Genomic DNA, 16654 nt, shown 5'->3' with positions numbered 1-16654 from the left:
CCTCGGTTCTTTTCCAGGTACTTCCACCCAAGGGCAGAGGGAACAGATGCTCTCCTCCTCCCCTGGCCCCAGGGACTGCTATTCGCCTTCCCACCGATTCCAATTCTTCCCAAGGTCCTGCGCAAGATTCGACAGGAGAGGGCCACGGTCCTTCTAGTGGCCCCCTTTTGGCCACGCAGACCCTGGTTTGCGACACTCCGCAACCTCTCCATCCAGGAGCCCTGGAGGATCCCAACCTCTCCAACCATGCTTCAGCAGGGCCCTCTGACTCATCCAAAGCCCCAGTGGTTCTGCTTGACCGCTTGGCTCTTGAGCGCTCAAGACTCCTAGCTTGCGGATACTCACAAGAGGTGGTGGCTACCATCCTAGAAGCTCGCAAGCCATCGACGCGACGAATATATACTGCATCCTGGAAGGCCTTCGTTAGATGGGGACAGAGAAAGAAAGTGAACCCCTTAAATCCAGGAGTTAGCAAGATATTGGAATTTCTACAGGAGGGCGTGAGGCTTAAATTATCAGCCTCAACTCTCAAACGTCAGATCGCAGCCATCTCCACAGTCGTTCCTTCTATAGAGGGCGTTGCCACCTCTCAACACAGGGACATCTCTGCCTTCCTAAAAGGTGTCACACACATGCGCCCACCGACCATCCACCGCTTCCCCACTTGGAAGCTGAACCTAGTCTTAAAGGCTCTCACCTCAGCCCCATTCGAGCCGCTGAGGAAGATACCCCTTCAGTTCCTTCGGATGAAGGTACTATTTTTAACGGCTATCACCTCAGCCCGCAGAGTTTCTGAACTCAGAGCCCTCTCAATCCACAAGGGCCTGTGCACCTTCCATAAGGATAAGGTCGTCCTACGGTTGGATCCAGCCTTCCTTCCAAAAGTAAACTCCTTCTTCCACAGAGCCCAGGACATCTCTCTTCCATCATTCTGCCCGAAACCTTCTTGTCAGGCCGAGAAATCATGGCACACCCTGGACCTTCGCAGGGCTATCCGCATCTACATCGATAGAACAGAAGAGTTCTGAAAGTCTGACTCGATGTTCATCAATATCTCCAACCCCAACAAGGGGTTAAGAATGTCGTCCGCCTCCATAAGCTACACTCTGCGTAGGTGCATCATAGAAGCCTACAAAGCTGCTAAGGTCACTCCTCCAGAAGGGATCACTGCTCACTCCCTTCGCAGTTCGGCGACCTCAGCGGCGTTCAACCGACAGGCCCCAGTTGACGAAATTTGCCGTGCGGCCACCTGGTCTTCTATTAACACATTCATCAAGCACTACAGAATTAACACCTGGTCTTCTGCTCAGGCGGCCTTCGGACGCAGGGTCCTCCAACACGTGCTGGAACAGAACTGACCCACCCTCTCTGGGAGCTCTAGAAGGTCCCAATCCTGAGATGCCCTTGCCTCGGAGGAGAAGGATGCCTTGGTCCTTACCGTGAAGGCTCTTTCTCTTCCGAGGCGAAGGGCATCTGGCCCACCCGGATGGAATATCTACTCATTTGCAGACCAGGTTGCTCCTGACTCCACTGTCTATTGGATCAAGAAATGCACGGCGCTCTCTCGGCCAACACCTGATTGTTCACGCTCAAGCAGTGCGTTTGGACTTGAAGTTCTCAAGTTTTTTCCGCCCGTTTTGGCGGCCCAGTTTCCAATTAACCCTCCGGGGTCATTTAGGTTCACTGTTCAATGTTTTTAACACTCCTGTTTCCTTCCTTACATGTGTACTGTTCTCAGCCTTGTTTAGCAATTCTCTAGGAGCTAGGCAAGCAAGTAACTGAGGATAGTGGGCGGTCTTCCCGCCAAGGAGACAGGAAGTTTCCTTTAGTCCTGCCTCCTGGAAGCAGCGGGAAAACACCAATCCTGAGATGCCCTTCGCCTCGGAAGAGAAAGAGCCTTCACGGTAAGGACCAAGGCATCCTTCACCCAGTTCTCCTCTGGGTCATTCAGATGTGCATTGGCAAACTGCAGACGGGCCTGTACATGTGCTGTCTTGAGCAAGGGGACCTTGCGGGCTCTGCAAGATCTCAGTCCTTCACGGCGTAGTGTGTTACCAACTGTTTTCATGGTGACTATGGTCCCAGCTGCCCTGAGATCAAGTTCCCCCCGTGTAGTTCTGGGCTGCTTCATCACTGTTCTCATTATCATTGCAACTCCACATTCATCATCAAAACCCACACTATTAGATTGTCACAAGCACATTCATCATCAAAACATCAAACCCGCACTATTAGATTGTCACAAGCACATTCATCATCAAAACATCAAAACCCGCACTATTAGATTGTCAGTCCAGTGGTGTTTGTTTGGTAATCAAGGGATAAATCTGTGGGGTAATACCACAGCTTCAGATGTTTCTTCAGTGCAAGTTCCTTTCACCAGAAAACCTCATAAAAGTTCTGGTGGGGTTAAGTAAATGAATCTGGTGTATTACCTCATAGTTGCCGTACTAATAAATTCTAAAGAATTCACATGCATGGGAAATGATGGTTTCAGAGAGACAGAACTGGCTCCTTTGATAATATACCACCCTGTCATGTGTGGAAATGACCCTAAGGCTTTTGTTCAAATGACTGGTAGCAAAGTAGCTGTTTTGCTTATAAAGCATAGACTTAGTTTTATCCCTGTGCTGATTTTATTTTATCATATATGGCTGTGGGTTTTATTGGTACATAGCTAGTGTAATTATTGGTTATAGTTTCAGTTTGTTTTGATATTGTGAGCTGCCTGGAGCAGATTGTTCTGGAGTGGCAGTGAAGAAATACACTGATAGTGCAGAGTTACTCCAGTATAAACCCATTAATTTCAGTGGGCTTGCACTGCCATAACTCTGCATAGGATTGGTTATTCTAGCACCTTTATTGCTGCTTTGCTCTCACAAACAATTTTTTTTTAAAATCATGCAAGTGTGGTGCAGATCAGAGATCATTTTTCTGGCTTGGCATGGCCTTAAAAAGGTAACGGTAAAGGTCCCCTGTGCAAGCACCGGGTCATTCCTGACCCATGGGGTGATGTCACATCCCGACGTTTACTAGGCATACTTTTTTTTACGGGGTGGTTTGCCAGTGCCTTCCCCATCATCTTCCCTTTACCCCCAGCAAGTTGGGTACTCATTTTACCGACCTCGGAAGGATGGAAGGCTGAGTCAACCTTGAGCCGGCTACCTGAAACCAACTTAAACAGAATGTGATTTAGTCATGGGGAGCAGTCCCTCAACTGAGTCTTCATCTGAAATGATACAGTTGAGGCAAAGGTTTACCGTTTCAGATGTGCTGTTTGTGAGAACCAGGCTAATGAGAGCAGGTGGAATATAGAATCATTCTAAAAAGACAGTGTGTGTGGTTAAGAGCGGTGGACTCTAATCTGGAGGACCGGGTTTGATTCCCCACTCCTCCACATGAAGCCTGCTGGGTGACCTTGGGCTAGTCAAAGTTCTCTCTGAGGTCTGTCATCCCCACCTACCTCACAAGGTGTCTGTTGTGGGGAGAGGAAGGGAAAGCAATTGTAAGCTGCTTTGAGACTCCTTAAAGGTAGAGAAAAGTTGAAAACCAACTCCTCCTCCTCCTCCTCCTCCTCCATCTTTGATAACCATTTTGGCCTCTTCAAGTTTAAAGTGGAAAGCATGTCCACAGCCAATATGAGTAAAATTATGCCACCAGTTTGTCATCTGGAACAAAGGTCACATAATATTATTTTATAAGCCACCTTTGTGAACATTTAAATTAATAAATGTGTACATTTGTATGTGACCTTGTTAAATGGAGAAATAAATTAACATGCAAACCCCGTGTTCAGAAAAGGTAGAGAAGACTAGGAAGCAGAAGGGCAAAGAGAGAGTAACTAGCTCGGGATTAGGTAAACAAATGATGCTCTGTTTTTGCTGTAACAGGGATACTGAGTAGACTTGCTGCCATTCAAACTAGTACTGTGTGCAATGCAGCAGCTGTGTCTGCCTGAATACCAAGGTGCTTATAGTGCAGGTCAGATACTTCAGGTAGCGTTCAATTCAGAGCATAAAGCAAATATTCTTATCCTTTCAATATGTGTTCCAACTTGTGACGGACTGTTGCTGATTTTTCAGAGGGCGTAGCTAGGGACCCAAACCTCCCTTTCGTATATCATATTTTATATAGAAAATGGACATCTACTTAGTTTTAATTTTATTGTTATTCTCTTGGATGTAACATTGCAAATGTAGAATGTGCTACTTTTGAAAACACATTTCCTTCCCCCAAATAAATCATGCCTTTTCAAATTACCTGATTTGTGTGACCTTATGGTAAACAGTATGTGCCATGATTTTACTAAATGTTTCTGCATTCTCATTGACCTGTTGTCTCTCCATTTTTTTTAGGTGCTTTCTCATAACTTGTGTACCTTGCTGAATGTTCCGCATGACCCAGTAGCCCTGGAAGAGCATTTTAGGGATGATGATGAAGGGCCTGTTTCCAATCAGGGTTATATGCCTTATTTAAACAGATTCATCTTGGAAAAGGTACACCTTTTCATTTTCATATATATGCTGTGGTTAGTTAAATTTTTATATGGCAATTGTAGGCCAAGAAGAAATTATACGTGTGTGGAAGGAGGGGGCAGAATGGAGCATGCAGCCCGAGCTTTGGCTGCTATTTCTTTAAAAAAATTTTTTTAAAAAAAATATAAAACATACAACAAATAACATACAAACCACACAACAATTCTATCTGTCAATACAACTCTTGGACAAGTTGCTATTTGTGAATAGCTGGAATGGGTTTATAATCCTTCTAAACTAGACTAATCTGAAACTATTAAATGCTTACAAAACATAATATTGATTAGTTGAAACTACTTTGATCTGCTATATATATACCTATACATCTTGCTTTAAAAGATTGCCATTCCATAGGCTGCTATTTCTTTTCAAGCCGTTATCTCTGGTGCAGAGACAAATAGCTTCTCAAACTGAATTCTAGAATGTAAGTATGGACTTTGGTGATGGGTAAGGAAGTGGTGCTGGTGTACAAGAAGATACTCATTAAATTCTTCAGCAAAGCAGTCCTTAAAATGGAGTCCAGCTGCTGCATTCATGGACGGAAGATTTCCCCCTGCAGAAGCGACCCTGAAGTGTCCTCAGAAATGCAGTTCTGGGGGGGTTGGGGGGCTCCCAGGAGTAGCTTCTGGAGAGGTAGACATCTTCCACGGGAGAAGGGAACGGTTGGAAACTTCCCTCTCCCTTGAACAGGTGGAAATTCTAATTGGAATCATGCACGTGAATTTATTGTAGGCCTATAGAAAAGGGTCCCAGGCAGGCCGCTCTGGCCTTGTGGTCTGGTGTTGAAACTAATTTGATACTTAAAAAGAAAATTAATACCTTTCATACAACACAGTTCGGGGAGTAAGGTATAAATTGATTAGTTACCATTTACTGACATTAAATGTTATTTTTCTCAGAAAAGCTAAGGGTTATGAGGGGGAAATCCCAACAAAAGCAAGTTTCCTTGTTTTGAAACATGAATTACAGTTGATTTGCAGCAAAAGTTTTAGAAGATCGGGTTTGCTTGGTTCATTTAATTTTATCTGTGTTGCTTGACTAATTTCTGGCTGTGGTGAAGCACCTTGGCGAACTTGATGAGTACAACCATTTTGGAGGCCTTAATTACCATTGATGTCTTGTCTTAGATGTCAAGAGGAGAGAAGTAGTACTGTCATTTCACACCTCCTCCCCTTCTCCCATACACATAGTGTCATCTGATAATGCTGACTCTCAGGCAGTGAACATCATGGGAAATAAATGGGTTTTCCCCCTTGCTCAAGCGTGACTGAAGGTATAAAGCTGCCACCTTCTTAGCCAGGTCACTGATCCATTTAGCTCGGTATTTTCTACTTTGCTTAGGAGCCCCATGGCGCAGAGTGGTAAGCTGCAGTACTGCAATCAAAAGCTCTGCTCACGACCTGAGTTCGATCCCGACGGAAGTCGGTTTCAGGTAGCCGGCTCAAGGTTGACTCAGCCTTCCTTCCTTCCGAGGTCGGTAAAATGAGTACCCAGCTTGCTGGAGGTAAAGGGAGGATGACTGGGGAAGGCACTGGCAAACCACCCTGTAAACAAAGTCTGCCTAGGAAACTTCGGGATGTGACATCACCCCATGGGTCAGGAATGACCCATGGCTTGCACAGGGGACCTTTACCTTTTCTTTTCTACTCTGCTGCCTGAGATCCTCTACTGAAAAAATAATGATTGCCAGGGACTAATTCTGGGACATTCTGTGTACAAGAAATGTATACTCTGCTACCAAACTGCCCTGTTCCTGTCAATTTCTCTTCTCAAGTCTCAGGTGAAAAGTATTTCTCAGCCTTGCTAACAATGCTCTCTTATTAACCAGAGATGCTAAGGATGAACCTGAGACCTTCTACATGCAAGGCATGTGCTCTTTCACTGAACTATGCCCCGTCCTCGTGATCAGTGTGCACAAGCCTCTTTCTGTACATGAGCTACTTGGGGCACTGGGCACTTGTCTGAAAACCATTTTTGTTAGTTGGGCTGCTTGCTTGCCAGTCATTTTAAGAGTAACCTTTTTGTGGGTTTACGTCTTAATTATTTATCATTGCCGTGAGTGGATAGGAGTAAGCATTTTTCAGACACTAAAAGGTGGGAATTTGTATAACAAATTCAAGTAACATTTTACCAGGTCTTACAAATACCTTTCTTGCTGCTGGTTTTGGTCGAAGACTATAAACTTTTCCTGGCTGCGTTTAGTGCATTGTTTTATTTTCAAACTGGGAGGAATTTGTGAAAAGGGCACCAGTTGTTTTCCTATGAGTAATAATGACAATCTGTGCAAGAAACACAATGAGCTCTTGGCTCAACAGGAAATCTCTTATCCTGCTTCATTTCTCCTATGTAAATCTCAGTGAACAAACCGGTCAAGCTTTTGAAATAGTTCCCCTTGTGCTCCTGATTGCAAATGAATCATTTATCTAGCAGAGAGAGAGAGAGAGAGAGAGAGAGTTTCCCCATCCACAAAGTCTACATTGTTGAACTGAGAGAGCGTGAAAACGTGCCCAGGCTGGCAATTTGGCCAAGGAAGCAAAGGGCTGCAAACTTCTCCTTTATTGAAGTAATGGATTTTGTATTGCTAATACCCGTAATCAAAAATAAGTTGTCATAAATAAAAAAAATGTCTTAAAGGCTCATGATTTAATTACCGTTTGAAGGATCACGCACAAGACTGAGTTATAGACTTTCCAGAAACGAATTCAGCCTGTTACTGGAAGCAGAAGGGATACAAAAGTGGGGTCCAGCAAGGGATGCGGCCCTCCCACGGCCATATCAGTGATTTTGCACATCCTTGCTTCTTACTTTTCCTTAAAGGACCAGTCTTCTGCAGGCATAAGGACATTAGGGAGGGCTGTGCATGAAACCTGAAATGTTGTCAGCCTTTGCAGATACTTTATCTCTTTAGCCATTTGTGTTAAACACAGAGCAGTGCTGAACTGGCTACAGGCATGGTTTGTTACCTCCTCCTTGAGAGCCAGCGTGGTGTAATGGTTAAGAGTGGTGGACTCTAATCTGGTGAACCAGGTTGGTTTCCCCGCTCCTCCACATGAAGCCTGCTGGGTGACCTTGGGCTACTCACAGTTTTCTCAGAACTCACTCAGCCTCACCTACCTCACTTACAGCGCATTCCTAAGCCTCGAGGACGAAAGCCCATAGGAGGCCAGGAAGGCGTTGTGCTAACGTTCGGCAGCTTCCTGTCCCCTTTCGCCCCGTGAACGCCGGTGCGGAGAAGAGCGAGGCTGCGCCTGCTTTTTTAACAGACGCAGCCTCGCTTTTCTCTATGGGACGAAAAGGCCCCGTTTTACAACAAAAAAAGCCTCTTAAAGGTTTTTTTTTTTTTTCAGAGTGTGGGGAACGGCTTTAGGAGGAGGCGCAGCTGCTCCCCCACGCCGAATCTCAGGAATGTGCTGAAAGTGTCTGTTGTGGGGAGAGGAAGGGAAGGAGATTGTAAACTGGTTTCCCTCTCCTTAAAAAGGTAGAGAAAATTGGCATATTAAAACCAACTCTTCCTTCTCTTCCTCCTCCTCCAGTTTTAGTGGCATTTTAAGTGTAGAAGAGAGAGTGCTGTGAGGCTTGTCAGTGCTCACAAAGCAGCAATTGTTATTCATGGTAGGGCAGGAAGACTAGTGGCAAAGGTGCAGGGCCTTTTCAGTGGTGGCATGACAACTTGGAACGACCTCTCCAGGGAGGCCTGTAAGTAAACTTACTGTTTAACTTTAGGTTTCTTGTGAACACTGTTCTATTTCTGCAGGTGTGTTCTTGCTGCTTTTATCAGTATATTGTATGGTGTATCTTTTAGCTGCTGAAATTGTTTTCTTTGTGTAGGTTCAAGGAAACTTTGACAAAGTTGAATTTAATAAAATGTGTTGGACTCTGTGTGCCAAGAAGAACCTCCCAAAGAGCCCCTTGCTTCTTACTGATGATGATGCTTTTAAAGTGTGGGTCATCTTCAATTTCCTATCTGAGGACAAATATCCACTAGCTATTGTACCTGAAGAGGTAAGCAATTGGGCTTTGAGCATCCAAAGATTCTTCTTCCAGCTCTGTCTAGAATGGCTTTATTTTTTCCTGTCTTTCACTTATTTTTTTTAAGTTGGCTGTGGAAGTAATCCTGTCAAGTCGTTTTCGACTCATGGCGACCCTATGAATGAGTGTCCTCCAAAGTGTCCTATCCTTAACAGCCTTGCTCAGGTCTTGCAAATTGAGGGCTGTGGCTTCCTTTATTGACTCAGTCCATCTCTTGTTGGGTCTTCCTTTTTTCCTGCTGCCCTCAACTTTTCCTAGCATGATTGTCTTTTCCAGTGACTCTTGTCTTCTCATAAAATGTCCAAAGTACAACAGCCTCAGTTTAGTCATTTAGTAGCCTTTAGCCAATGAGAAGTTATGCTCCTTAAATGTTAGCATTTAAGGTGCCCCAAGACTCCTTTTTAATTTTTTTCATCATTGTGTAATAGCATATTTTATAATTTAAAAAAATTCTATGTATTGTACAGTGTCTGGCAATTTTATTCACTTTTAAAATAAGAGATACCGATGGTGTCTAAGGCTTTTAGAGGGTTAATTCGATTTCAGTTTCCTTCATTTTGCGAGCAACTACTTAGAGAGAGTGTGCATGTCCTTGATATTTGGAAATGACATGGGCATAGCTTAAGTTCTCAAGTCTGCTAGTACTGTTGTGGCATGTTCTGCACCCACAACGCAGGTGCCCACACATACTGTTTCTGTGCCTTCTGCTAGCACTCCTACACACGACAGAAAAGTGGCAGACGTCCTTTTGTGCAGGTCAAATTTTCCATGGTAAAATATGCAGCAAGGTGTTGCTTCTCATTCTTAATGGTCACTGGACCACATCCATGTTCTTTACTTCCTTGTAAAATGGCTTCATAAAGTTTGTGGGTTTGCCAGAAAACATTGAAGTTGGTGGAGATTTTCTGATAATTGTCCCTGAAATAGAGAAACCAACCAATTTGACTATAAATGGGCATATGTTCATGTACAGTGCTATTATTTTGAAGCTGTCTGAAATAGAATAGTATTATTACCTTAAACAACCTCTAGCTAAACTTTGTGTGGTTTAATGTTTTAGCAATTGGATAACAGGAACTGCTGTTGGCCTTTTCCCAAAATGGTTATTTATTTACACTGTGTTTGTATATCCTGCTTTTCTACCAATAAATTTAAGGTGGATTGTGGTTTAAAACAATAGTTTACAATCTAATACCCATGATACAAAAGGAAAGGGTGCATTTGAAGGAATAACGAGAGCAATCCTAAACAGGTTCTGGTAAGAGCTGTAAATACAAATTCAGTCAGGGCTGCCAAGAGCCACCATGGGCCCCCAGGCAAAGATTTCTACTGGGCCTCCCCATCTGACCCAGATTCAAGCCAAATATAATAACAAAACAAATCATTTGGCTTTCTGATACCATGAATGGTAGAATAATTATTGTAAGGAAAAAGGAACAGGATTATTCAAGGTTAGATTTTACTTAATGGTTTACACTGGGCAGATTGTAATGGGGTACAGTGCAAGAGAAAAAAGAAAGAAATGAGCAAGCAGCATCAGGAAGACTCCCCAGCCAAGGGACCTAGCCGGAATACTGAAGTGCACTATCAGTTAAATACAGTTAAATAAAGCCCCATTGAATGAAGTGAGACATTGGTCTCTCTCAAAAAGTACTCAACCGAAAAAAATTGTTTAAAATATTTCTACTCACTCCAAAGGAAAAAAAGCTCACAACAATATAAAGATGCTTAAAGGGGAAGGAAAACTGGGGAGATATGAAAAGTCAGTCATATCCTTACTGGAGAGGAGGCATGTTATGTTGGCACAAGATTCCTTTTTGGTATTGGCTCTACAGAATAACATGCTTATTTTAAAACAGTGGTTCCCAACCTTTTTTTGACCAGGGACCACTAGGACTTTTTTGTTCGGTGCAGGGATCCCAAGGTTCAAAATAAAAATTCAGAGAATTTGAAAATAAACTTTAATCATAACTGTTAGTTAAACATTAAATTTAGAATAATATTTGAATATATTTTTTATAATGGAGAACTTTTAATTGTAAATCAATGTGATTTTTGAGCTTGCATCCTTTTTACAAGCTGGGCAATTCTGGGGCTAATACTGTTGCTCAGAGCTACACGAATATCATCACTTGCTTCCAATCGATTTCTTGTCATGTTCTTAATTATAAGCAAAGCAGAAAACCCTTGTTCGCATAAATAAGTTGTGGAGAAGAGCATAAGTTATTGCAAGGCAAATCCCCGAACTGTAGGATATGAAATTACTTTTTTACACCAGAACTCTTCAAGAGAAACTGATTCAAACGCATCCTTACAGTGCCTATCATTTTGGAATTCAATGAGCTCTTCCTGGATTTCTTCTGCAACCTCTTCAACAGCAATACCAAAAGGATTGCGAATCAGCTTTGGAGTATCTTTTGATTCTGTCTGGTTATATTTCGGGAATTAACGGTGGAATTCATCAACCAGCATTTGCAGATGACTTCTGATGTTGTCTTGTATGTTTGCGGTGATCATGTCATCTTTATTATCATCGACCAGTGCTTTTAATGTCACAAACTCAGAATAATTGTTTTCGCCTACCCATAATTGAAATTTGCAAATAAAGGCACGCAGTTTATCTTCAAACATAAAAATGTTTCCCACACCTGCTAAATTTATGTTTCCAGAACCTTGCAACTGTAAGTTTAGTTTATTCAAATGTGAGAAAATATCCACAAGATAAGCCAAATGCATCTGACTTTTCGAATCAGAAAACAGCTCTAGTAAATCTTTAATTTTCTTCTCGGCTAGAAACAGTTCAACCTCTTTTCTTAGTTCAAATAACCTTCCCAGCATATTGCCTTTCGATAGCCAACGAACTTTGGTGTGGAAGAGTCCCATGATCGGAGTCCATTTCAGTGCACAGTTTTTTTAAAAGGCGTGTATTTAAGGCGCTGCTTTTAATAACATTGACCACTTTTATGGCCATTTCCATGGTATTAACAAGGCTTTTAGGAAGAGTCTTGGAAGCTAACGCCTGACGATGTATGATACAATGAGTTGTTATTTCTGAAGGATTCTTCTGTTTTATTAATGTTGCTAGACCGCAGCATGATCCTAACATGGCTGGAGCGCCATCCGTACAGAAGCCGGCAAGCTTTTCCCACATAATGCTATGTTTCTCAAAATACTCCGCTATTATATTCATGACGTCGATACCTTTTGACGTCGTTTCCAGTTTCCGTGAAATCAATAATTCCTCTTTAATAGTGTTGTCGTCTAAAAAGCGGACAAATACGAGCAACTGACTGCAATTAGAAACGTCTGTCGATTCATCACACTGCAAGCGAAACATGGCAAATTTTTTATTTTCGAAACAAGCTGCTCCTTGATGTCATTTGACATAATTTCAATTCAAGCTTTTACCATGTTGTTCAATAGAGGTATTTCTTGTATTTTCTTTTTGGCTTCCATCCCTAAAACCTCTTCGACAGCTATCAACAAACAAGGTTTGACAAGTGTTTCTCCTATTGTGTGTGGTTGTGTGAGGCTCGCTTGCACCCTCCCCTGGCCTCCCCGCCTCCGCATGTTCCTTATTTGTTGCGCGCCGCTCCCGCGAGTCACTACCGCATGCCGCTGTGCTCTGCGCCCGTGAGCCGCCGCCATGCCGCCCGCGTAAATATTAATTTATTATGGGTTTATAACTGTTTCGTGGACCCCTGATTTAGTTCTCGTGGACCCCTGGGGGTCCACGGACCCCTGGCTGGGAACCAGTGTTTTAAAACCTTATTTTAAAATAAACATGCTTATTTTAAAACCTGAATTACCCTTATCCAGTACTCTGTTTACTAGAAAGGAAGACAACCCTGAATGTAAGACTTTTTTTTTTTTTTGCGCGTCTAGTCACATCTGACTTATGGTGACCCCTGGTGGGGTTTTCAAGACGAGATGTTCAGAGGTTCTGGAAGTGATGTCATCACACCAGGCGACATCAGGGCCTAGGCCTTACTTTAAGCTTGGTAAGATCCCCTGTCAGCCTCTCCCCCTGGTGCCATCCAGCTGGCCAGCAGGGGTCTAACCAGGCTTAAAGTAAGGCCTAGGCCCTGACGTTGCCTGGCATGATGACATAACTTCCGGCGTGATGTCATCACCCAGGCGCTAATGAGGGAGAGTCTCTGGTATTTGGGCAAAACCCTATGGTAAAAACCGCTTCTACCATAGAGTTTTTGTCCAAACAGCAGAGCGTCTTCCTTGTTGTCTGCTACATGATGATGTCATTTCTGTTTATTTTTATTGTAATTTTTTTATTTTTATAATATAAAACAAAATAAATACAATAATAAAAAAAATAAAAAGAAAATACAAAAGAGTATCAATTATAATTATACAAAGTTATAAAATTCAACAAAGCAAAAATACCCTTTTGACCCTCCACCCACCTTAAAAAGTGACCCATCACCTGACTTCCGCAGAAGTGTCTAAACAGTTTTGAAAATTGTTAATAGTAATAATAGAAAAGTAAGTAAACTTGTTTCTATAACTCACTAACTAAAATAGTAAAATCCATTTTTGCCAGTTTATCCCAATATGTGATGGCCTTTGCCCAAGTTTTTTTGAATTCTTCCATATCATTTCCATGTAGGAATTCTGTTAATGTGGCCATCCTCATATACATCCATAATTTCCCTCTCCAGTCACAAATTGAAGGCAACCCTACTTCCACTGGGGTCAACTGCCTTGGCTTCAATGCTGTTGTGAAGCGAGGGTTTTTCCTGCTTCCCCAGAGCACCATGGTGCATTTGTGCAACTCCCACCTATTCTCTGTTCTTTTTCAAGTCTGCTGTGCTCTGAAGCTTGGGGAGAGATCGCAGTAAAGCCTGGATGGCTGATGTGCGGATGGGAAATTTCAGGCTGTCTCACTCCACATGGTAGCCATTTCCCCTGAGATTGTCCATTTCCTTTCTTGCCACAATAGGCTTTAAAAAATTGATTTGGTACTGGAATATTATTATATCAATGTTATGAGAAATATGTGTACCAGGTTATCTGAATTTCTGGCTTTCATTTTTTTTTTTAAGCCTCTAGCCTAGATAATTTTTTTTAATGTGAGCTGGGAATTCAGAGAACCTGATGGGCCCCTAGAAGTCATGGACCCCTGGAATTTTGTCCTCCCCTTTTGGCGGCTCTGAATTCACTGTATTACTTCCTTCTCTCTTTTGTTATTCTGGACTTGAGGGCAGTTTACACACACACACATTTCTCACATGTGTCAACAAAATGATTCTGGAGGAGAAATCAGGCAGACTTATGAATATGGGAATAGAGATGTAAACATTTTTGTTTTGTTTTTTGTTAAATGTTGAAACCATGGGAGGTAAATACCATTTTCCCCCAGAGTAAGGCCTGAGAAATTTTTGGAAAAATTATAATATGTACAGTAGTTTCTTATCAAGCCTGAACTTATATTACAACTTTAACAATATAGAATGCATCATATATAACTTAGCATATGCCATTGTTTTGTTTGGCATAGTTATGGAATTTATAAGTATAAATGCCCTTATTTTCTATAAGCAAACTTGTAAACGCACCTAATACAAGAGAGAGGCAAACTGCTGCACTGTATGTTTTCTTAGCAAATGTTTTTATTGTCTGAGAGGTAAGAAAAAATAAGATTTAAGAACAGAAAATACAAATTATGTAGTAAAGAAAAGAATGATGTTATTTTCTTACAGTCACATTAGAGTGGCTGCATACTTGGATATAAACTTGAACTTTATAACACTGAAAAAATGAGCTATTCAATACACTCATTATAGTGTATTGATTGTGGACAAAACTAGTCACATTTAACTAGTAAACATGTCCTTCAAATATGTTGTATATGTCTGCAGAAAACACAGGGATTAATATTTAATGCTGTATATTGTCTTACATTAAAACATGAAGCTGCATAAGATACTACACAATCTAAGTGAATAAAACCTTGTGCTCAAAAACATTTCATTCATTCCAAAAGAGAAAATATCTCATACCATTTTTTTTCCAGCGCTTCCTCAAACTTTCATTTTTTTCTACTGGAAACATTGAAAGAAGTCCAGGAGCGGCACTGAAAAAATCCATTTCAGTCCCAGATTTCCTTCCAGGCCTTAACATGGGTCATTTTTTAATGTCACATAATCAACACCCACTGCTATTATCTGCAAGTCAGTTATGCAAAACAATTGGCAGATCAAGTGGCTAGTGCCAAATATCTAATTATAAATAATGTGGTTATGACATATACCATCTTACACATATCTTACTTGTCTCCCACACAGTAAGGTGGGATGATTTTTACTGATCTTCTTCCTTCCTGTTTCTTTCAAAAAGAGATATTTGAAGGTGTTTTGCCTATGTGCAAGATGGTGATACATTAAAGGATACTCTTGTTTTGCATACCGTATTTTTCGTTCCATAAGATGCACCTGACCAGAAGACGCACCTAGTTTTTAGAGGAGGCTTTAAAGCAGAGTCCCTGGAAGCCGGGCGGGGGGTCTTGAAAGTTCTCCACGCTGCCATCCCAGGCATGGCAGCATGGAGAACTTTCAAGACCCCCCCCACCCGGCTTCCAGGAACTCCTGCCTGCCTAGGCAGCGCAGAGCAGTTTAACCTCCCCCCTCCCCCCACGCTTCCCGGTCCGAGGCTCAGCTGTTGGGCGGGTCCCTGCCCAACAGCTGAGCCTCGGGACCTGGAAGCGCGGGGGGAGGTTAAACTGCTCTACGCTGCCTGGGCAGGCAGCACAGTGCAGTTTAAAGATCCACCGCCCCCCTTCCCGGGAGTCCCTAAGCAGCGCAGAGCAGTTTAGCCTCCGCACCCCCCCCCCGTGCTTCCCAGTCCCGAGGCTCAGCTGTTGGGCGGGTCTGCTCTGTGCTGCCTAGGCAGCTTTGCCCTTCTCCCCGGGGCCGGATTCACACACATTCGCTCCATAAGACGCACAGACATTTCCCCTCACTTTTGAGGAGGAAAAAAGTGCGTCTTATGGAGCGAAAAATACGGTAGTTCCTTTAAATCAGCAACATGGTATTTATGTAAAACACTTATATCCTGCCTCTTTGTACATCAAGGCTAAGTGATAACAACAATGTAAATAAAATAATTAAAACATGTAAAACTATAAGAACTAGTAAGGAATCAAATAATAGGTAAAGGGAAATTACAAGAATTGCATCAGTAATCAATAAAATCAAATGCAGGCTTGGTTGTTGCTAAGTCCAAACACTGTGAGTTGGAGCCTGTGACTCTTTCTACTAAACAGAATCGTATTTGCTAAATTTTCCTTCAACAGAGAAAAACTTCCTCCAATAGAAAATGATTTTTTTTCCTAAATGGAGAAAAGCTTCCCCCATGTAGAGGTTTTTTTCCTTTATTAAAAGAAGCCTGTCTCTTGGTGGAAAGGAGACAGCAGGGAGCAGTGTAGGTTTGCTTCAGCAGTGATGAAACCGTTTTGAGCCCCCATGTGGAAGCAGCTCAGGAATTAGCACAGCTGGACTGTCATCCTAAACTGGAAGAAGGTGCCATTTTTACCTTCTGGACATCAACAAGCAGTGAAGGATCTGGGAACAACCACAAATGAAAAACCCGATTCTAATGGGAGAGTATAACCCCAATCAACAGGTTCCTCACTTAGCCCTAGATCAGTTGATATGCTGACCAAGACTGTCTCACTTGGAATAAGCTTCAGTTTGTTTGCCCACATCTAGTCACTTTGTTGATTTCAGACACTGGTTCAGGATTGATAGCACCGTATCTTGGATCTCCAGATAAGCTTCCACATTGTTCTTAAATCATGGCCTCTCTCCTGAGCAGAGGAAAGCAATATTGTCTTCAAGGCATGTTTCCAAGAATACGGTGCATGTTAGTTTGGATAAATAGCCTTACCTTAGGTTTGTTCTTAGGCATAACATTTGTAACCATCCCCCTTTGGGTTATTATCCTGAAATGTGAGGCATTTATTTTGGTCCACTTGATACCCCACAGCAATATTGTCCAAATGATTAGTTGTCCAAGGTCCAGAGGTGGCAGGCATAGTGTAAGAACAAATCCCACCCCCCATTTCCAGCTTTTTT

General features: G+C 42.4%; 1 protein-coding gene across 1 annotated transcript in view; it reads left to right on the top strand.

The window, feature by feature from the left end:
• The window catches only part of SWAP70 (switching B cell complex subunit SWAP70), a 309546-nt gene that overhangs the window by 11110 nt on the left and 281782 nt on the right, over positions 1–16654 (top strand). The window contains exons 2-3 of the mRNA XM_056852163.1: positions 4356–4496; positions 8364–8537. Coding sequence (XP_056708141.1) covers positions 4356–4496; positions 8364–8537 — 315 coding nt within the window. The remainder of the gene's footprint in view (positions 1–4355; positions 4497–8363; positions 8538–16654) is intronic.

The sequence above is a fragment of the Euleptes europaea genome, chromosome 6 (assembly GCF_029931775.1).
Source record: "Euleptes europaea isolate rEulEur1 chromosome 6, rEulEur1.hap1, whole genome shotgun sequence".
NCBI lineage: Eukaryota > Metazoa > Chordata > Lepidosauria > Squamata > Sphaerodactylidae > Euleptes > Euleptes europaea.
This window is presented reverse-complemented; position numbering and strand designations above follow the sequence as displayed.